The sequence below is a fragment of the Mytilus galloprovincialis genome, chromosome 1 (genome assembly GCF_965363235.1).
Source record: "Mytilus galloprovincialis chromosome 1, xbMytGall1.hap1.1, whole genome shotgun sequence".
Lineage (NCBI taxonomy): Eukaryota > Metazoa > Mollusca > Bivalvia > Mytilida > Mytilidae > Mytilus > Mytilus galloprovincialis.
In genome coordinates, this window is record NC_134838.1 from 8,765,663 (window position 1) to 8,790,290 (window position 24,628).

A 24,628-nucleotide genomic window follows, 5' to 3' on the forward strand; every position below is an offset into this window, starting at 1 on the left:
TTACTATATCTTAATCATAGATGGCATTACTATATCTTAATCATAGATGGCATTACTATATCTAAATCATAGATGGCATAATAATAGCTTAATCATAGATGGCATTACTATATCTTAATCATAGATGGCATTATTATATCTTAATCATAGATGGCAGATGGCATTATTATATCTTAATCATAGATGGCATTAGTATATCTTAATCATAGATGGCATTACTATAGCTTAATCATAGATGGCATTACTATATCTTAATCATAGATGGCATTACTATATCTTAATCATAGATGGCATTACTATATCTAAATCACAGATGGCATTACTATATCTTAATCATAGATGGCATTACTATATCTTAATCATAGATGACATTACTATATCTTAATCATAGATGGCATTACTATATCTAAATCACAGATGGCATTACTATATCTTAATCATAGATGGCATTACTATATCTTAATCATAGATGACATTACTATATCTTAATCATAGATGGCATTACTATATCTTAATCATAGATGGCATTACTATATCTAAATCATAGATGGCATTACTATATCTTAATCATAGATTACTATAGCTTAATCATAGATGGCATTACTATATCTAAATCATAGATGGCATTACTATATCTTAATCATAGATGGCATAACTATATTTTAATCATAGATGGCATTACTATAGCTTAATCATAGATGGCATTACTATAGCTTAATCATAGATGGCATTACTGTAGCTTAATCATAGATGGCATTACTATATCTTAATCATAGATGGCATTATTATATCTAAATCATAGATGGCATTATTATATCTAAATCATAGATGGCATTATTATATTTAAATCATAGATGGCATTACTATATCTTAATCATAGATGGCATTACTATATCTAAATCATAGATGGCATAACTATATCTAAATCATAGATGGCATTATTATATCTTAATCATAGATGGCATTAGTATATCTAAATCATATATGACATTACTATATCTAAATCATTGATGGTATTAGTATAGCTTAATCATAGATGGCATTACTATATCTTAATCATAGATGGCATTAGTATATCTTAATCATAGATGGCATTAGTATAGCTTAATCATAGATGGCATTACTATATCTTAATCATAGATGGCATAACTATATCTTAATCATAGATGGCATTACTATATCTAAATCATAGATGACATTACTATATTTAAATCATAGATGGCATTATTATATCTTAATCATAGATGGCATTATTATATCTTAATCATAGATGGCATTAGTATAGCTTAATCATAGATGGCATTACTATATCTTAATCATAGATGGCATTAGTATAGCTTAATCATAGATGGCATTAGTATAGCTTAATCATAGATGGCATTACTATAGCTTAATCATAGATGGCATTACTATATCTAAATCATAGATGGCATTACTATATCTAAATCATAGATGGCATTACTATATCTTAATCATAGATGGCATTACTATATCTTAATCATAGATGGCATTATTATATCTTAATCATAGATGGCATTACACAAATATCTAAATCATAGATGGCATTACTATATCTAAATCATAGATGGCATTACTATATCTAAATCATAGATGGCATTACTATATCTTAATCATAGATGGCATTACTATATCTTAATCATAGATGGCATTTCTATAGCTTAATCATAGATGGCATTACTATAGCTTAATCATAGATGGCATTACTATATCTTAATCATAGATGGCATTATTATATCTTAATCATAGATGGCATTACACAAATATCTAAATCATAGATGGCATTACTATATCTAAATCATAGATGGCATTATTATATCTTAATCATAGATGGCAGATGGCATTATTATATCTTAATCATAGATGGCATTATTATATCTTAATCATAGATTGCATTACTATATCTTAATCATAGATGGCATTACATAGGGAACACGTATCATAATGTATCTGATATAATACCACTGTCTCGTCTCTGAAGATCTTTGATATAATACCACTGTCTCGTCTCTGAAGATCTCTAAATATACTTTTAGTTTAGTAGCTTAGCAACAGACAACTATCTTAGAAACCATGACATAAAACGCGGTATAAGCTTTTGAATTTCGTATCAACGTTGGAAATACATACTCTTCATATGTTATAAAGATTTCACATTTCCATTTTAGACGAATCGTATTTTTTATGAACAGAAATGATTCTGACAGCCTAAAAAAATATATTCCAAAAAATTTGGCCTAAACAATTGTGGTGGTTATTGTAATACTATATGTTTGAAAGAAATTTTGACCGCCTTCCCCAAGTTGTTCTTTAGACCGAAAATTCAAATTTGTAAAAAAAAATGTCAAAACTATCAATTTCAGTTTATAGTTCATTTCAATCTCAACTTGTTTATTTATATTCAGAATATAGAAGCAATTACCATGTGTGTGGTAAAGAGTTTTGTTATTTGTAAAACAACGAGAAATTTATGGAAATATTTGTGAAAATAGGGGTGACTATCAATTATTTTATAATTTTCACTACAACAAAGTATCGATCCTTTAGCTGATAATGTTTCATTTTGCATATATCTAAAATACCTTCAAGGAATAAACATATTAGATAAGATATTCAACAGGTGTAAGATAATATACAAACAGACAAATAGTAAACAAATGTGACCAGAATGACAGAAGATGATCTATGTTGACATTGTTATATCTGTGACTATTTTGCAGTTTGTCGAGGCTACACTGAAAGATGGTAAGTGCATGTATTTGACGGTGAAGGGCATACCTTTGATAGTCTCTATTTTAATAGATATGACAAATTATCACTGTATTTGCTTTGCTTGTTAAGTAAAAGTCCTAAACGATACTTGCTATTAGATGCAACATACCAATCTTTCAATTTCGGTATAATATGAGTGGCTAAGGCCTGGGCTCTTAACAAATATTACCAAAACATTGGTGTAAAATGGACATTTGAGGACAAATATGTCAATTTCAACAAGTTATTAGTTAAGTCTGAAATTGAGTGTACAGATTAATTTACCTTATTCATCAATCAGAAGAACTAATATTATTTTGATACATTTGAGAAGCCAAATAATACCTCGTTTGCCAAAGTCAATCCTAATTCAACTCGAATAGTATTTATTTGTCGTGTACAGATTGTTTCTTATTCAATGTCCATTGGCAGCCATTTAATGCATATTCAGGACGAGAATTAATAAACTATTTATGCAATAGGAAGGCTTTTAAAGATGGGACGGGCAGTATCAAAACTTAAAAACCAGTTTATTTTTTGTATGTTGTAGGTTGGTGCGAAAAATATTCCAAGAGATCTTTTAAATTACAAGAAGACATTTCTATCAGAGAATCATCACATACTCGATATCCAAACTGTCAATGGCAAATTCAATTTGAAAATGCTACGAAATTATTAATTGAAGTTAAGATTGACCAAATGCCTTTCAATAATATCATCGAATATGGTGGGTTTCAAGGACAAAAACATACAGTCAAGTATGATATGCTAACAATTGTAGAAGGCGATTGTAACCATGGGAACGCAACACTATCTTTTTCGGAAACGGTTCAAACTACAACTAGATCTATAAACGCTGGTTCCCTATGCTTCCAGTATAAATCTGAAAGTGATAGTTATACGGACAACAGGCTTCAATTACGTGTTCGTCTCACTGTTAAAGAAGTGAAATGCAGAATCGATCAAATTCATACAAATTCTACCATGTGGTGTAGAACAGTTTGCTTTCCTGGTAATAGATCAAGAGAGAACTGTCAAATGCCCACAACAAAATCTAGTAAGTATTGGTTATCAAGCTAAACAAGATGGTAAGTAAGTAAGTAAGTAAGTAATTTTTATTGGTTTGAAATCCAAAATTACAGGATTAATACCAAGACAATTCAAAACATACAAACATATATATCATACCAAATTCATAAACATTGTATATTTATATAAGGAGGTGGTACCACAAAGTTATTTAGTACTTGATAAAGCATTTCTAGAAATGTACATGTCGCTTATAAATTTAACAATTCTGATTATATCAGTCTCACCACACGTATACAAAAATTTAAATCTTGCTTCATTAGTCATATTTAAAAGAGATGGAACTATTTCACTAATTTTGGAAAACAATTGGTCTCTAATCATATTTAGTTTTGTACATTTTAAAGTGAAATAAATGGTAGTTGTTTAGAAAACACCAATCGAACTTGAGTAAAATATGGAAAAGTAGAGGTGTTTAGTGCCTGTTTTTTTTTTTTTTATTCTTGTATGTTCTTAAGTTTGTAAATATATTTTGAAATACGTCTTTAGGTAGGTGGTGCATAGTATTAAATCCAAGCAAACTTTTTTTCTAAGTTGTTGCAAGTGTTGTGCATTTGAAAAAGACCGTCATACTATTTCTGAACGAATAGAAATTTTGCACTCGCATGGAACAGCAAATAAATGGACAGTTTTGTGTCTCAAGTACTTTTTTCTATTCATTTGATTTCATGTTGAAATTTCAATGACCATTGACAACGTCCTCATCAATTTGGTGTCTATTTTTGTTCCTGTCCATTGTCAATTTTTTTTTTTATTGCAATTGAAAATACTACTTTGGTCAATAGCATATTCAAAGAAGCGTGCACATCACTTATAGGTTTGGGAGTATATAATTTACTGTAGTTTCATAACAATAAAATGTTTCTTTTTCAATATTAAGCCCTTTTCCATTGAGACTTCTAACTTCTTTAAAACAGATTGGACTACTGACGTAAAATCTGGCTAGACCAAGTTCTGTCAAAAATATTTTGTGGTAAAAAAAGGTGTGCGACCAAATTTAAGTGCAAGTTGTAAGCAACATTGTACTATTAATCATATGAATTTGCTTTAGATACAAATCAATTGTCTACAGCAAAGGAACTTCAACAAACAGGAAAGACGTCCTCTTTTAAATCAACATCTAGACCTGCAACAACAAACTCAGCAAATAAAAAGATGACCGAATTACCAGAGACTTCGACTCAAGCATCATTTACAACCAGTGTTAACAACTTAGCACCAATTACAACCAGTGTAAACAACTTAGCACCAATTACAACCAGTGTAAACAACTTCTCACAGAAACATACTACCGGTGATATCTTAACAACGCATTACAGAAACAATGTTCATTTGTCATCTAAGACAACAATAGAATCAACCACTCATACAAACATTGTTGTATTAATTAGAAGTAATACTAACATCGTATCTAACAGGAACAATAGCCCAAAGCCAACTCTACCACCAGATTTATCCAAGAATCATTCCTGTTCAAACCAGTATGATAAATCTTCTATGACAAAAGAAGGCAAGATATTTATTGTATATATATGCATCTAATGTGTTACCATGAAGATAGAACACTAATAGTTCAAACTGCAAAAAAAATACTTTTCTTATTTTGTTCAAAAAAGAATGGAAATGTGAAATATTCACATGTTAAGATAGTCGGTAAGATAAATTTGTTACATAGTGTGCTAGTGACGTAATACGGCATAAATGGGGTCAGTAAATTCCATATGGGGACTCGAGCTTCGCTCTCACCCCATATCGAATTTACTGACCCCATATATACCTTATTAGGTCACTAGCACACTATGTAACTAATAATATTACATGTTCTCAGGAAAAGTATTCTTTAATAATCCTGTATTATCGTCCATTGGCAAAGATTCACTTTTGATATGATAAACAAAAGAGTCAATTTTTTTTTTACAGTATGCCTTTTTATTTACATACATTGTAATCATTTGCACCACCAATTACTAAATTTAACAACATCAATAATGCCTTACTTTACAACCTGAATGTTTTGTATATTGATTCCCCTTTTTTAACAGACTTACAGACAGGACTATACATCTCCAGTACCATAGCTGGGGTATTTACTGTTACTATCATTTTCTTGTTAATTTGGTAAGTTGTTTATCACGTTTAATTAATATCCTTTTGACAAAATATAGTCAGCTATAAACATCAATTTGTTTGTTCTCAAATTCTTTGATTAACTGATTTCTTTAAATATGGTGCATGTCTTGTTGTTATTGCATATATCTTGAATCTTCCTCCAACACTTTGGAAATGAATTTTTTCAATTTCGATAAAACGAATCAAGAGATCATTAATTTTACATTTGTAACTCCTGAATATCTCTTTTCACAATAAGTCCACATTCTTGTTATATCTTTTGTTAAAAAGCTACCAGATACTGACTGAATGTTCAAACTCCGTTTTACAATCAATATTTTCTTTCTTTCAGTTGTGTGAAGAAAACAAAAGATGTGGAGAAACTAACAACAATTATGGTCCATCTATCTAGATCTAAAGCCAAGGTGGATCATAATAAACTTCACAGAATAGAGATGAGTGGATGGTCATCTGTAACCTCTAGCTTGCGACCTTCATTGCCTCCACGACCTCTTGACCTTCCTAGTATTGGTGATACAAAATCTCATTCTGAAATAAGTCCTTATCGCCACAGTGATGAAGTATATGATAACATAGGAAATATTCGTAGACATGAAAAGTCTAGTGGTCATGAAAGTTCAACACTTAATCTATTAAAACAGCTTTCAGGAAATACACATACACAATGTCAGGGGATAGATAATGACCAGTTATCAACTAGTAGTGGTAGAAACCACAAAGACCAGTCTGATGACCAAAGGAGTATTGGTAACCAGAGTCATAGTAGTGGTGTTTATATTGATAATACATCTATCAAATCTAATACATACAGACAAGTACACAAATTTAGAAATTAAAATAAATGTTTCATAATCCATCATAATACATGTTTCAATAGTGATGTACTTGTATGTTTGGAACTGTCAGTTATTTGCCTATAATCTCTTAGAACTCTACATGTTTAATTGATTAATGTCTGTCCACAGTCCAGTAGCAAATATCACATTCAAATGTATAAATAATATTCAGATATATTAATGCATATGGCATACATATATTTGCTACTTTGTATTACACCTGGAGGCCTAGTCAGACTTTCTAAATGGGAAGAGGCTACATTAGTTTTGATTTTATCTCTGTCCATAAAAAAATTATGAGGTACCAACAAAAAACAATTATTTCTTAAAGTATATGGTTTATCTCAGCTTGGATTTGATCCTTTCAGCTCCCACAAATGAAGCAACATACTATTTACGCAATCAAAGAGCTGATTCTGAGGTTTGGTTTCTATCATGAAGTGACATATGACATGAAAATATCATGTTACAATCAAATCAATCCTATCAACAATACAACAACATGTACAAACAAAGAAAATGCCTCAATAATTTCACAGATCAAATGAGAATTAAACCATTCAACTTCAGTATATATCCTGATGAAACAGGTCTTCATTGACTTCAAGGTATTCTAATATTACATTAACAAGAATGTGTCCATAGTACACGGATGCCCCACTCGCACTATCATTTTCTATGTTCAGTGGACCGTGAAAATTGGGGTTAAACCTTTAATTTGGAATTAAAATTAGAAAAATCATATCATAGGGAACATGTGTACTAAGTTTCAAGTTGATGTAACTTTAACTTCATCAAAAACTACCTTGACCAAAAACTTTAACCTGAACTTCGCACTATCATTTTCTATGTTCAGCGGACCACGAAATTGGGGTCAAAACTATAATTTGGCATTAAAATTAGAAAGATCATATCATGGGGAACATGTGTACTAAGTTTCAAGTTGATTGGACTTCAACTTCTTCAAAAACTACCTTGACCAAAAACTTTAACCTGAAGCGAACGGACGCACAGACAGACGGACGAACGAACGAACGGAGGCACAGACCAGAAAACATAATGCCCCTCTACTATCGTAGGTGGGGCATAAAAAGAAGAGAAGTGGATAAATTAATTTAATGAACTTAAATGACAAAAATAAATTTGTTTGGATGGAGCTCTTGTGAATATTCCTACAACTAAATGATGTCAAAGAACATTAAACACAAATGTGGCACAGTCAATGAGTTTTTGTGGCTCAGCTCTCTTCTTTAATGGAAATATTACGGTCTTGGCATTTATTGAACGAGCTAATTCTTTCATATTTGGGTCACTGTCTATTAATGTCCCAATACATACTAACAGTCTAAATCCTGCTTCAGAATCAATGTTTGTATTCTCCAACACATTTCCAGCAGCAATTAAACACTGCGATTTAGCTTCAGGATCTAACTTGTCTTGTAAATGTACAGAATAGTTCATCAGAAGTGTGGCTAAAGCTATTACTATATTTTTATTTGTTGATGCTTTGCAGTTGAGTGCAGAGGTCAAGATAAAATCTCTATGTTTAACACACATCTTTTCCCCAGTTTGACCTTTAAACATATTACACAATGTCCTCAATGCAAGCATTTGAGTTGGGGCTACATTGGAAGATATGAAGTTCACAAGTTTATCCACAAGTCCATCTTTCTCGCATACAATCTTATTGAGAGAAGTTAGAATACACATTCTCAAAACATCTAAAGCTGGAAACACCATATCTGAAATTAAATAAGTGTTTTGTTACTTAATAATTATATAATTGTTGTTAACAGATTTACAGCAAGACCCAAAAGCCCAAAACAGGCCAATTTCAGATTTTTTTCAATTTTCAGGTGATCATCTATTTGAAGCAAATTACCAGCATTCTTGTATATCTAAAAAAAACCAAAAATATTTCATGAATAGACAAATTCAACATTACTACCATCACAACAGATAAATTGATGTTTAAATAGTCAGGTAAATGATGCATGTTATGCAACAACTGTTAACCAAAGCTTAAGTGTTCATATAGATTGTTAACAGGAAGTTTAATTATATCAATTCAGCCTTCAGCTGTTTTCTGCTCTTTTGTAGAGTTGTTGTCTCTATGACGCATTCCCCACTTTCAATTCTCAATTTTAATTCTGCAAAAAGACCTAAAACCTTTTTTTGTAAAATTTAAACATGAAGGATCTACAAAAACATCTTTTACCATTTGGCCATGATAACATTTTCTCCAATGTATTCAAAGTGTCTGTACTTGTCCCATCCATCAATGACGGCAGTTTTTCTAAATCACTTTCTTCAACTTGCATAGACTGGTCAATCTTTACGTTAAATTCTTTCAGTTTACCTAAAACAATGAAGCAGTGTTTATATTTGTTGTTCTAAGCTCATTAAGTTGACCATGTGTAACAGTATATTATATACAATTTTTCAATCTTTCAAGAACCATAACTTCTGAACAGAAAAAGTGAAAATCGCCATTATGTCCTTGACCTCAATTTTGTCATCAGTATTACAACATATTGAAATTTGAAAGCTTTGGTTGAACAGTTCATGAGTAAATACACGGACACAACTGGAAACATAATTTTCAGAGGTCGAACCCTGAACAGTTGGGGCAAGTATGGACAAAACATTCAAGCGTGATACAGCTCTGAATTTGGATTGTGATCAAATTTTTGACATTACATGGGTTTTTTTTACACAAAACAAATGTCAAGATTTTACAAATCAATTAAAGATTTCTTCTTCAAACTTTTTAAATCTAAAATTAAATAGTTGATCATGACACAGCATAGGTTTCTGACACAGAACGAATGTGGTCTAATGAACTTAAAAGTTTTTTTTTGCCTTTGAGCAATTCACTATGCTGTTGAATATTAATTCTCTCAAAAAATGTTTGAAGAAATTTTCTTTTTATTTATGAAATCTGAAATGAGAAAAATTTAAACCCCCCCCCCCTTTTTTTTTCACATCCCCGTTTCCCTTTTTCCAAAACTGATATCAATTCAAATTTCTAATGGAGTTTGCAACAATAACTACTCTTTTAAATACATCATAAAATATTAAAATGTAAAATAAAGTGCTTGTTATCACTGAATGGTAAAGATTGGTTGGTAGTAAAAGTGAATATACATTGTTTATTGTATAAAACAATAAAAAAAACTTCATCAGCAACATTTTATATTGGCAAATTTCCAATGAAGTTATTTACATAAAGTTATTGGCAAATAAAAATAGAAAATGACATCATAGTCATGTCTGGCAAATGTCCAACATACATTATCTAAAAACATTTTAGATAAGATAAGGAAAAAAAGCTTCATCAGCAACATTTTATATTGGCAAATTTCCAATGAAGTTATTTACATAAAGTTATTGGCAAATAAAAATAGAAAATGACATTATAGTCATGTCTGGCAAATTTCCAACATATATTATCAACTACTATTCTATACAAAGAAAGATAACTCCAATTGAAAATTAATTGCTATTGCACAATATTGTGCAATTAGATATTTCTTGCTATTGTGCAATACTGTGCAATTGAAAATTTCTTGCTATTGCACAATACTTGATATGGAATCCTGATTTGGACCAACTTGAAAACTGGGCCCATAATCAAAAATCAAAGTACATATTTAGATAAAGCAAATCAAATAAGCCCAAGAATTTAATTTTTGTTAAAATCAAACTTAGTTTAATTTTGGACCCTTTGGACCTTAATGTAGACCAATTTGAAAACTGGACCAAAAATTAAGAATCTACATACACAGTTAGATTTGGCATATCAAAGAACCCATTTATTCAATTTTTGATGAAATCAAACAAAGTTTAATTTTGGACCCCCATTTGGACCAACTTGAAAACTAGGCCAATAATTAAAAATCTAAGTACATTTTTAAATTCAGCATATCAAAGAACCCCAAGGATTCAATTTTTGTTAAAATCAAACTAAGTTTAATTTTGAACCCTTTGGACTTTAATGTAGACCAATTTGAAAACGGGACCAAAAATTAAGAATCTACATACATAGTTAGATTCGGCATATCAAAGAACCCCAATTATTCAATTTTTGATGAAATCACACAAAGTTCAATTTTGGACCCTTTGGGCCCCTTATTCCTAAACTGTTGGGACCAAAACTCCCAAAATCAAACCCAACCTTCCTTTTATGGTCATAAACCTTGTGTTTAAATTTCATAGATTTCTATTTACTTATACTAAAGTTATGGTGCAAAAACCAAAAATAATGCTTATTTGGGCCCCTTTTTGGCCCCTAATTCATAAACTGTTGTGACCTCAACTCCAAAAATCAATCCCAACCTTCCTTTTGTGGTCATAAACCTTGTGTTAAAATTTCATTGATTTCTATTTACTTATACTAAAGTTATTGTGCGAAAACCAAGAATAATGCTTATTTTGGCCCTTTTTTGGCCCTTATTTCCTAAACTGTTGGAACCAAAACTCCCAAAATCAATCCCAACCTTCCTTTTGTGGTCATAAACCTTGTGTCAAAATTTCATAGATTTCTATTCACTTAAACTAAAGTTATAGTGCGAAAACCAAGAAAATGCTTATTTGGGCCCTTTTTGGCCCCTAATTCCTAAAATGTTGGGACCAAAACTCCCAAAATCAATCCCAACCTTTCTTTTGTGGTCATAAACCTTGTGTTAAAATTTCATTGATTTCTATTCACTTTTACTAAAGTTAGAGTGCGAAAACTAAAAGTATTCGGACGACGACGACGACGAGGACGCAGACGACGACGACGCCGCCAACGTGATAGCAATATACGACCAAAAAATTAAAATTTTTGCGGTCGTATAAAAATCTTCATGAAAATTTTGATGATGGTAGGACGAGAAGAGTAAATGGGAAATAATATGAACACTGTCTCTGTTTTGTACTAGACTGACATGCTGAGTGAGATTTTTACATACTAGTTCACAAAGTAACAGTCCACAGGAGGACATATCACCCTTACCTAGACATATCATTCTGATGTCAAAACCAAAAAGGTTTTCCTCCTACTCCTGAATACTGGGCAGAGAACCAGCAAAATGCCATTGTGAAAGTTTTTCATATTACCTGACCTTGGATCAAATCAACAACCTTGCAAACTCAAAAGTCTAGCATTAAATTTCCTCAAGACCACCAAGATGGATATAGTTTTGTTCTTTCACTTTAAAACAGTTTATCTTCATACATGTCCATGACCTAACAAGATGTTGATATCGATGATGTCGACACGATATCAAATCGATATCGACAAACTAATACACTGTGACAAAACTCACTGTCGATATCGACAATTTCAGTACAATATCGAATCGATATCAACAAATGAAGATAGCATGAAAATACTATTACATACTGTCGATATCGACAATAACAACATGATATTGAAAATTTCAGAATTAAAATGTGTATGAACAAACAAGATGTCAATATCGTCGATATCGACAACAGCTATACGATATCGTTTCGATATCAACATAGAAAATTTTAAACCTCTCCACGATGATATAGGGAGAAGTGACTTCTCTTTTTGAAACTGATAGGGAGAAGTGGTGAGATTTGAAAGAGAAGTGCTCATTCGCGCGGTGCGCTACAATGTTTGGATTTTACAATAGTATAAAGGGCAATATGTAAATAATGTTCTTTTTATATTGTTCAATTCATATCTGAGTAAAAAAATTACAATTAAAATAACATTTGAAATTAAAAGTTGTTTAAGTTGTACAAAGGTTCTTGTGAGAAACTACCAACTAAATATCTAGCACTAAAAAAAAAAAAAAATTATTTTAAAAAATGTAAAGAAATTATAATATATCAATTACAATTTAATTTAAAATTATCTTGTGTATGAAATTCCGTGTTTCTCATAAAAAAAATATAAAAGTTATTAAGCTGGGCCATAATATATTGATATTAGTATAATAGTCTCAGAGTTAAAGCAACTTTAATCAATAGTTTGAAACAATCCATAAAAAATATAGGGTATTATATACACCAATCAATTAGATGTAACCAAAAGTCTCTTAATGCGTGTGGAATGCGTAATGTTTCCCTTTGGGGTCAACATTCTTCTGTCAGCTGTTCAATCCGTGCGTCCGTAGTAATTATTGTAAAAGTACGGATTTCGGTCATAGCTGGTCCGGTTCAAATCCGTAGTTTAGAAATCGGTCAATGGCGGTCGAATGCAAGAAAATTTACAAAAATAAACGATGTTTGACAAGTTATTTGGAAAGGAACATGACGTTTTTAATGCAATAAATGGATTAAACATTTACTGGAGGCAACTTTTATCACGTTTAAATGAAGTAACAAACTTATTTTGCCGCCGAAATTTAGGTTGATGTACGTTTTCGAGTAACAAGCACCGGAACTTGCAGAAATGCACGAAGTGATAAAAAGTTGTATTTTTATCAAATAACCTGCTACACACTGCGAAGACAATGCTTCAACCTCTTTTCTAAAGATAATAAATCGTTTATGTCTGAATTTCTTTAATTATCAATAAAAAAATTGATGTTTCATCAACTTGGTAAAAATTGAAAATGTCCGATGACGGAAGCGACTGAAAGCGAGTATCGTCATGGACAGGGCGACTTGTTTTCGCTTTTGGGGGTCGGGAAGGCGACTTCTTCGCCCAAGTCACCTGGTAGCGTGAGCCCTGCCATCATGGTATATGGATATACAGAAAAGGAGAATAAACATAATCTTAAAAGAAGTGTTGACAACCCAGGACTACCTAAGAAGAAGGGCAAACAGAGGACAAAAGACATACAAGGTCAAACAACAACATTTGACATTGAAACTAACAACAAATGAAAAACGCAGACCCGAAATACTTGGGCGACTATACCATAAATTCTTATTGCGTTAACATCTATGTAAGGATGAATGTCAAGTTAAGATATTTTACATGATCTCTTAAATGCATTGCTAATATAGACAAAAATCGTATGTAAACTGGATTTAAAAAGAAAATTTACTGATTAACTTCAACCAGAGGAAAAAAAATATATAAACGCACATAGTTCCCCTTTCGAATGATACAATCAATAATCAAATTACCCTCATGCGTTGTCAAATGAAGATCTTCATAGTGTTAAATATCTTATACAATGTAGTTTTATTTAAGAGATAACTGTATTGTATTTGAAGCTTTAAGGACGTCCATCAGTAGTTTTACTGTCGTAAATTTAGTTTACCTGGCGACGCGGAGAGGAGTAGGTAAACGGGTATTTGCGACAGTAAAACTACTGATGGACGTCCGCAATTAAATTAAATTTCAATCATTTTTTTAGTGATAAATCTTCATTGAAGAAAATATGTTATCTTCTTTGGTCCCTACACTAGGTGACGTCATAGGTATGCTTCCAGAGTCAAACATAAACACCGGGCTTTTGCTGGCTTTTGTGCCACTTCAGATGTAATAAAATTTGATAAAAAGAAGATTTTTAGCTACAACAAGTGAGTTTTTTGGCTTATTATTGTAGAAATTACATGTCAATATACATTCAGCAATTCAAAATGTCGGCTTCCTTAGTTACAGACAAGGAGATAGAGAATTTTACGCTAACTGTCATCAAATCAGAACCATTGATACAAAATAATTGCATTAGAATACTTAATAATCAACATAGAAATCATAGAAATTTACATAAAACAACATCATAGACAAAATGTCAATTGTGTCAACTTGTCAATTCATTTTAAAATATTTCAAATTTATTTTGCTCGTTTAGCGTTTTTCACCATTTTATCTTCATTGTATATATCACATATTGCTATATTCACAATAATCTACAACCAAGACAGAGGTTTCAGGCCATTGTTCAAGCTATGGGATGTTTGACGATATCAATTCGTCGATATCGACAACCAAGACAGAGGTTTAAGGCCGTTGTTCCAGTTATGGAATGTTTGTCGATATCTATTCAATATCAACTTTCAAGACAGAGGATTCAGGACATGTGGACATAACAACATACATACAAAAAGTCTTGTATAGATATAGAATCAACATTGTGTCTTGGACATACCTCTTTATCTTAGGGGTAAGATGAAAAGATAAATTCTTGTGTATGATTCCCAAATTAATCTTCTGCTTTGGAATTTTATTATTTTAAAGCAGACCTTAATTCTGCTACGTAATTTTTTTAGAATAATTTTTTTTCGAAAATATATATAGAAATTTTAAAACACTAAGAATTTGAGAGATCAGTATCAAAACCTACCTATAATTTGCTGAGGGTTAGCAGTCTCAAATGTTACAAATGTCTTTAGAGGGAAGTATGAATTGTCTTTTGATGATGTCGTACCAGTCCCTTTGGTGTGGTAACTGCTGGCACCTATCAAAATAGAAACAAATAATACAGCATGTATACAGATTTTATAACATGAAAAACAAAGTAAACATGGACCTGGCAATGATAGGATTTAAATAAAATTTAATAATTCATCATTCTCTATAAGATTTTTTATTTTTTCCATTTATTCAATCAAAACATAAAAATGCTTAAATAATTTGATAAACATGAACAATAAAGGGCTGCGCTTTAGCGCATGATACGCCCGTTGCTCTTTTAACTTGTCTTTTATGCTTTAAATGAATTTATATGATCAACTAGAAATATATATACAAATCAAAAGGGATGTTACATTAATATATTCACCAAAGTTTCATAAAATCCCCCTTTTTTAAGTATAAAAATTCATTACTTAAGAAAACGTAAAATCTAAAATTGATAAAAATGGAAAGGGAGCTTATGTCAATAGATATAAATAATTTATCAAAGTTGCATAAAATTTTGTGAAAGTGTTAGTTATTGTCCCAAAATTAGAAAATCCCCCCTTTTTTAAGCATAAAAATTCATAACACAGAAATGTAAAATCTGAAATTTATAAAAATTGAAAGGGAGCTTACATCAATAGATATAAACAATTCACCAAAGTTTCATGGACATTGGTGAAAGCCTTTTTGAGTTATTGTCCGAAGTGTTGAAAATCCCCCTTTTTTTTTATGAATAAAGCCCCATAAATCCAAAACTTAAAATCTGAAATTTATAAAAATTGAAAGGGAGCTTACATCAATAGATATAAACAATTCACCAAAGTTTCATGGACATTGGTGAAAGCCTTTTTGAGTTATTGTCCGAAGTGTTGAAATTCCCTTTTTTTTATGAATAAAGCCCCATAAATCCAAAACTTAAAATCTGAAATTTATAAAAATTGAAAGGGAGCTTACATCAATAGATATATACAATTCACCAAAGTTTCATGGACATTGGTGAAAGCCTTTTTGAGTTATTGTCCGAAGTGTTGAAAATCCCCCTTTTTTTATGAATACACTAGAAAAACCAAAGAGCTATCAAGCCCGCTTACTGCCTATGATGCCTGTTAACAGCTATTATTATTGACTAGATCGATTTTATAGACGTTCTACATTCTAAATAGCTGTCGTATTTCAAAATTGCTGTCAATCAGTTATTTTTGCCGTCTGCAGTTAAAATCGTCTTTCCGCTCGGCAGATTTGACCTTTACCTTTTAATCCCTCTGATACCATCAGATAACGACGGCCCTTTAACAGACGTCCGTTTAATTAATTAGAAGAAGTTAAATCTCGCGATCGATATCGTGAACGTTAACGTTGTTAAAGTTATTACAATAACTATATAAGTAATGTTTATATGTGGTATATCTTTCAAATTAATAACATTATCATGAATGCAAATTTTAATATTTAAGATTTAAAATTAACCGCTCAAAAGAATTGAAAAAGTCACATGTTCTTTATATACTTAATTACCACAAGTAAACATCGTCCAAAGCTTATGAGTTGTTTTCAAAAGCAGACCTACCCGAGTTTAATTCACATCAAAGGAAACCACCTTAATTAGTAGGAGCGGCTATTTGTCAATTTCAATGACAGTGTAATAAAAAAAAGTTGTATAATGAAGGAATGTTGAAATAGTTAATTGATTTATATAAATTAACATTATTGAAAGGATTCATATTGCTGAAATCGTACATTTAATCATACGTTTAATATAAAGATATTCAATTGAAAGACTTAGTATCATTATTAACAATTTTTTTTTCTGTTGCTTTAGGTACACATATAGGTATGTGCGCATTTAACAGGCACGCGATTTTTTTTTTTATGAAAGTGTTTTTTAACATTTCATAATTCTTTTAAAGGGATTCAAACATCAGATTTGAGTGAGTTATATAGACCGAATAACCTAAATATTGCAATAAATCACGTGCCTGTTATTTTCTTGTTTTACAATTGTTTGATTTTTTAATTTGAAATTGTTTACGTTGACTAACAGTATCGTTTTATGATAGAACAGAGCAGACTTGTCTTTATTTGACCAAGGATTTGTATAGTTAGATCTAACTATACAAATCCTTGATTTGACTAACATTAATTTATTCTGTTTAGATTAGAATGCATGTATATGTAGCGTATATTCAAAAGTATTACCGAATATAATACGGAGATGTTCATGTGAATGAATAATTAGTTAGTGTATTTTCCTAGGAAAACATCTTCAATCAGATGTAATCAAATAAAGTTAATATATTACATGCTTTCTTTTCCCTAATTGGTTATTAGAAGCCGAGATGTTAATTTATCAAATTTTATGTCAGAGGCTCACAGTTTACAGACATAAAAAATTGAGAATGGAAATCGTGAGAAATATAAATATTTTAAACTCTATGATTTCTACAAAGAAGTCTACACGAGAAACCTATTTTATACTGAAATATTACAGAAATCTTTTCAAACTCCTTCATACACGTGGGAAATATATGCTTTCTATAGTTCTACTATCATAGTATGCACGTTGTATTACTTGCTTTAATAATTATTTACTTGAATATCTGTACATGTACTTGCCGGAAAACTCTATTGTTAAAATCTATTCATCGCCTCTTTGGTCAAGACGAATATAATATCCATGAAGAGAAGTACACGAAATAAACAGAAACTGTTTATATTACTTAATTGATTGTGAAAAAGGTTTTAAACGTAATGCGACATTCCCGGTATTTGTTTTAATATATAACCCCCCCCCCCCCCCCAAAAAAAAAAAAAAAACATGCCCCACCTACACCCACATTTGATTGGTTCGTGTAACAATATATACTATTATTGCTTATTTCTAATTGGATCGATTTGATGTGAAGGTGTGAACGATAGACTATACAATACACACTTTCAATTAACAAAACCGACAGCGTAAAAGGTGTCTAGCCGTTAAAAACTTCAGTCTTCATCACTTCCGAAAAGAAAGATAGAATTTAGTCATTCCTCAGAATGCGATTATAACATAATGCTTATCAAACACTAACTGCAAAGAATAATAGTCCAACAACTTTATGTATAAAGGAAAAGTACCAATTAATAGAGAAAATGGACTAAAAATTAAAGTTTCCAGAAAGACGGGCCTACAATAAATGTTAAATAAGTATGCAATTGTGTGTCATGTAGTCAAGCATAAATCGATGGCCTGTATTTTTTTACTATGCACATATTGTTTTATTTTTCAACCCAAACCGACTTGTGTATTGCTGTTAAATAAACTTTCGTCACCTCAGAATGTATTTTGCATTCTCACACCATTCACGTATATTCTTCAATCATGTTACAATAATCAGTGAAGTTTATGTTCAGTTACCAAGCGTAAACAAATCAAATGTGATTATGATCCAGAGTATTTGGATCGTATGCGTATAATCGTACGGTCCGACCATACGCGTACGGTCTAGTACGAGCTGATCATACATGTTGTTGGATCATATGGGTTAAATTTAAACAAACCTTATCACAATCTTTATTTTTAGTTTTACAAATTGATATTATTTGTATTATTGTTCCGAATCCTAGTTTGGTACTCTCGCCTACAGTGACACTTGCTACCACAAGTAACGTAATTTCGGAGTTTCTCACTACATTGGTGACCTTCTGCTGTTGTTTTTTCTATGGTTGTGTTGTTGTCTCTTTGACACATTCCCCATTTCCATTCTCAATTTTATTAATATTTTTTTTTAACATTTACATGTTTGCAGATCATGCATGTTCCTTTGAATTTGCATCTTTTTTGTAAAGTTGCTAAATATTAAAAAAAAATGTCCTCCTACATTGTGTTTACTTCCGAAATCTTCATAATTCAATTAATGTATTACTGATCGACATGCTAAATACAAGAGATTAACATATTTAATTAGCGTGACTTTTTTGAATAGTTAAAATGTACAGTTTTTATTTCAATTACATTATTGCACTTTTTTAGTTTAATTTGAGAGTTTAGTTATGTTATACGCATTTGTATCTAATAAACTTGACTAATTTCTTAATTTTAGTCAGACACATTCCCCATTTCCATAATACAATACAATCCTACATAAACGTACATTGAAGGAAAGAAGGAGAAAACAAACAAGATAGAGACGGCAGAAAAGAAAAAAACTTGACACGGTCTGAGCGTATGAGTATTTTCAAAAAGTATGCATACGGTCCACATTGTACGCGTACAGTCCAAAAACTCATACTGTCTGGAACAATTATACTGTGATGCCTTTTTAACGTTTAATGGATAGAGGAAATATAAGTCAAAAAAAAGTTAACATAAACTTTTGTCAGGCGGTTTATGTCGGACAATGTTTGGTTTCTACTTCTATCTAGTTGCTGTGGAAATCAGTTGTCGTGGTAAAATAAAGACTTGTAACCTTGAGCGATGAACTCAGGGAGGATTTACCGATGGGCCCAGTTCATGTCACACAAAAAAATATAATATGATTTTATTGCTTCTGTATCTTCTCATCTAGAGCAGAAATTAACCACTCTTTAACTGGCAGTTAATTAATACCAGCGTCCACATGATCTATGTAAACTCACCAGAGGGTGTGTAAATATGGACACCTGTGTGTAATGTCTCTTTGCAAAAGCTTTGGTGTAAAATACATGTACATGTTGATTTGAACAGTACGAATTTGTATTTGTTTATAATACAATACAGATAAAGATCGACTACCAAGTGAAACTTCTGATCTGTGTTTTAATGAATAGGTACAAATATATGTGTAATGTCGAACGTCGTATTTCTCTTATTTTCGAGAACAATTTTCAATTTATTTTACAACTGTCTCCCCTCTTAATTCCTCCCGGTCCAGTAAAAATAAATTGACATTTCCTCATAAATAATCATTAATAAAATGTATTTTATTTTCAGAAGATCTACTTTGTAACACAATCTTGGACTTATACATTTCTCTTAAAGCCCAAGCATACAGTTATATTTTATGTTTCTAAATTACGTATACGTAAGCGTAAGGGTCGACATCAAAAATTCTATGTAGGATAAAAAAAAATAATATTGGATTTCAATTGTGTATCCTTGGTTAATTTTTTTTTATGTCGTCCATAACAATAGACGGAAAAAAATCAAAACGTTGGGTTGGTTGATTGATTGTTGGTTGCGTCCCTAGTGGAAACTATTTCATGCATGTCGAAGACGATAGAAAACAATAGAGTCATGTCCAGTAAAAGAGGCCGTCCGAAAATAAAGATGGGTATCAATTTCGAGAGTATTTTGGATAAAAATATAAAAATATAAAAACAAAATTTAATAATGCAAGACGTAACAACAACTACTTTTTACATAGTCCAGCTTGCTGTACAAATCTTTGTTTTTACATAAACAACAAGAAAATGTGATAGTACACGGATGCCCCATCCGCACTATCATTTTCTATGTTCAGTACCAGTAGACCGTGAAGATGGGAGTAAAAAACTTTAAATTGGCATTGAAATTAAAAGATCATATCACAGGGAACATGTGTACTCAGTTTCAAGTTGATTTTGGGTTGACATTAAAACAACAAAAACAACCACGACCAAAGTTTTTAAGTTAAGCGGGGAAGACGGAGGGAAAAAGAAACGAATGAACGGACAGACCGTAACGGACCTCCAGACCAGAATACACAATGCCCATAAAATGGGCTTAAAATGAGGCATGGAAAGTGAAGATGATTGCAGCGCTTGTAATAAATATCCATAGTTGAAATAAATATTCTATCAGCAAAGGCCCAGCCCCATTTTTGGCGAGCCTACGATGAAAACGCGAAACATAGCAATCCTCCATTCAGTCTGCTTCGTCCGCAAATATTCACTCTGTGGTTAAAGTTTTTAAAATTCTGATAAAAAACTATCTTTGATTTCCACCAAACTTTAAAAAAAAAAAGATGTGGTATGATTACCAATGAGACAACTATCCACAAAAGACCAAAATGACACAAACATTAACAATTATAGGTCACCGTACGGCCTTCAACAATGAGCAAAGCCTTTAGCCACATTATTTATGTATGTGTCTGTACCAAGTCCGGCGCCTGTAATTCAGGGGTTGTCGTTTGTGTATGTGATACAATTTTTTTTTTCGTTAATTTTTCTATAAATTAGGCTGTTAGTTTTCTCGTTTGAATTGTTTTACATTGTCATATTGGGGCCTTTTATAGCCGACTATGCGGTATGGGCTTTGCTAATTGTTGAAGGCCGTACGTTGACCTATAGTTGTTAATGTCTGTGTTATTTTGGTTTTTTGTGGACAGAGGTCTCATTGGCAATCATACCACATTTTTTTTTTATATTTTACAGAAGCTTCTGACAATCAAAAGATAGTATCGAGAGGAATTTTTTTATTGATTTTTTTTTCGTCATTTTTGTTAACAGCAAAAGTAGGCGAGACACTGGGTTCCGCATCTTTGTTAGCCGTAAGGGTTACGATCCATTCCCGTTCTCTCCACGGTGCCGACGTGGCGAAAACGGGAGTGGATCGTAATCCTTGGCAAGCGAAGATGTGGGTTACGCAGAACCCTTACAAATTTTCAACCCTGAAATTCGACTTCAATTTAATTATGTTGTTTTTGTCATATACATCTGAAAACAGTTATTCCTATGTCAATATTTGTTCTTAGTTAAATAAGTTCATGCATAACTATATCATACCTAAAAAAAAAAAACATATGTAAATTATATGGTTTTAAAATGTTTAATTTATACTTGAGATAATATTTATTAGCACAAAAAAAAAATCACAAGTCTCTTGCTATACACATCATTATTTTGTGAATCCGAATAATTCGGTCCCTCCCCGAAATGGTCCTCTCCTACTTGCGAGGTTATCGTAGATCAGCGTAATATAAACGACTGAATTATTCGGATTAGTTAAAGTCATTGTAATTTGTAACACCCCAAAACCAGTCTTCCTTGACATTTCCGGCTATTTGAATTTAGTGCGAGTTTTCCTCGACATTTTCGAATTACCGACAGCTACATGTATATTACCTGTAATAGGTTAGGTGTCGCAACAAGTTTTCTATGTGCGCTAATTTGTGTTGTGTATAATGCCACATTGATAGTATCTCAAGATTTCTGCGACTTTAATTTTTCAATAAAATTGATTCCAGATCAACGTTTAAATAATAAAGTTAAACTTATTGTTTGTATAGCATACTACTTTAATGTATAATTTTAGAACGTGAACAGTTTGTCCGCAAGTGAGACTGACTAGCTGACAGCAAGGATTTGTAAAGGATTTGTATACAAATCCTTGCTGACAGTATGTAGACGAATAAGACCATGGAAGTAATATATTAAGTCAATATTGGTATCAAATAAAATATATACGAAAAACATTTAAAGGAACTTATTTTGCGTGCCGAGATGAAAATTCACTTGTTGCGGGGAATCGAGTTGAGAAAAACAAAAGTTATGATGCGAGTTACGAAAGTCGGGTTGAGAGTTACGCCAAAAGCTAGGTGTGCGTGAAAATAAGTAAAACCATTAAAACAAATGGTGTATCTCTAAAAATTTATGATGCTTGCTTATAGAATGATTTACTATATTGTTGATTCTTTTTTGTCTGGACTTCATCCTAGTTTCGTAAAAAAAGAGGTGCTTACATAACCACTACGCAAAGTATGGTTATTTTGTAAAGAAACAAATAGCCTTTTGAAATTATTACAGCTAATTTCCAAATGCATGTAAAGCAATATTTTGGTTAGCTTGCTTGCTTTGTTTTTATATTGTACAATTGTAATTAGAATATATAAAATAGTTGAATTGCCTATAAATTGTTTGAAGATGTCAATTTTAAATGTTAAGCTCGAATTTACGTTTATACAAACAAAGCAAGCAAGCCTTCCAAAGTACTCTACAAGGTTTAGGAAACTAGCTGTAATTATTATTAAATTCCATAGCTTGCAGCGTCATAGTTAACGGAAAAGGGGGTAGTAACTAAACTATTTTACATATATGTAAAATACCCCTTCTGCAGATTTCGTTAAGAGAGGCCTCTTTGGGGCAAAAATCAAATAATTTTATTGGTGAAAAATTCAAATATAGGGTTATTACGAAGACAACAATAAGAAGTATAGTGTACAACATATAAAATTCGTATTCTTTAAGACTATATTTAGATGTTTTGGATGAGGTGTTTGTTTCATTTGCAAATTTTAGACAGTTGCAGAAATAATATATTTTATGGACCCCTGAACATTTGTTATTTGACCGTGACATTCAACATTGTTGGTGTTCAAAAATGAAATGACTAAAGGTGAAAAGGTTCGGTTGAGCGCCCATAAAATCTGTTTAATCCAGTCGCATTTGCGTCCGTCCAAAGTCAAGAACGCTGAAAGGCTTTGTTGGTCTTGTATGCTTTTTTTTTTTTTGGGGGGGGGGGGGGGGGTCATCTAAATGTTTCTGAGAATTGCGTCCATATTTTCGATACGCTGTGTTTCGGGGCCTGATCGGGGCAGCCTCTGGTGTGGACTTTCTTGCTGTGTTGTGCATGTGCATTGGTGTCCTTGGGTTGACTTGTTTATATGTTTGTTGGGTTGTTGTCTCTTTGACATTTTCCCTGTTTCCATTCATTATTCTATAAATGTAGTAGACTAGTCAACTATACTTTTGTAAAAGATACAGAAGACGCCGTTATGGACTATGTATCCTCTTGTTAAAAAATAATACAAAAATATACAATACCCAGCTGATATCTGATATTTGATAACCCAAATATGCATACAATTCACAGATTTCTCCTCAATTAATTAATCTACCGTAGATTGCCAATCTTAGTTACCAGTATTTATCACTTATGTGGTCATATTTGTAGTTTCTATTTCATAATGCACAAGAATGGCGTTAACCACATTCATTCCTTGATTTGAATAGTTCTCATTAACAACTCTGAATTTTCTTTAATAGAAGAAACACAATCCCTATATCTTCGATGGGTTACTTCCTTTGATATTCAATCCTATAAGGGTATAATATTGTCACGAGATTGGGTAACGTGTTTATCGCCATTAATCAAAATACCAGGATTGACCCCGTAAAAGTACATAGCCACGGTGGATCCCGCCCCCCTTTTTTAGTGAGAAAAGTTTGTTTGATTATATAGGGAATCACTGAAGCATGACTAAAGCGACACCTTCCTTTATAAAAAGTTCTGCACCCGCAACCTATGCATATATTACGTTATGTTCTCTTTTCCGAATTATGTCCTACTAAAACTTAGCGACACCTTCCTTTATAAAAAGTTCTGCACCCGCAACTTATGCATATATTACGTTATGTTCTCTTTTCCGAATTATGTCCTACTAGAACTTATTTAAAATGTTTTGTCGTACGTCCATTTCTCATAGTCTGTCAAATCCAAGAACACCAGAAATGTCTCCCGCTCTTGTTAGCTTTTCTTATCACTTGGCGT

General features: G+C 31.8%; 2 protein-coding genes across 2 annotated transcripts in view; one reads left to right on the forward strand and one right to left on the reverse strand.

Moving 5' to 3' along the window:
- The first annotated feature begins 2,649 nt into the window (after window positions 1-2,649).
- Window positions 2,650-6,850, forward strand: LOC143064704 (uncharacterized). Its single transcript, XM_076237740.1, has 5 exons — window positions 2,650-2,763; window positions 3,320-3,826; window positions 4,910-5,368; window positions 5,901-5,976; window positions 6,320-6,850. Exons 1-5 carry the CDS (start codon window positions 2,697-2,699, stop codon window positions 6,822-6,824), a joined length of 1,614 nt encoding a protein of 537 aa, XP_076093855.1. The 5' UTR covers window positions 2,650-2,696; the 3' UTR covers window positions 6,825-6,850.
- A 1,075-nt stretch (window positions 6,851-7,925) lies between these two features.
- LOC143064696 (phospholipase A-2-activating protein-like) overlaps window positions 7,926-24,628 on the reverse strand; it is a 32,903-nt gene continuing 16,200 nt past the window's right edge. Inside the window, exons 10-12 of the mRNA XM_076237729.1 lie at window positions 15,086-15,199; window positions 9,043-9,183; window positions 7,926-8,566 (exon numbers count right to left, since the gene is read on the reverse strand). Of these exons, the coding sequence (XP_076093844.1) occupies window positions 8,013-8,566; window positions 9,043-9,183; window positions 15,086-15,199 (809 nt within the window). The 3' untranslated portion in view covers window positions 7,926-8,012. The remainder of the gene's footprint in view (window positions 8,567-9,042; window positions 9,184-15,085; window positions 15,200-24,628) is intronic.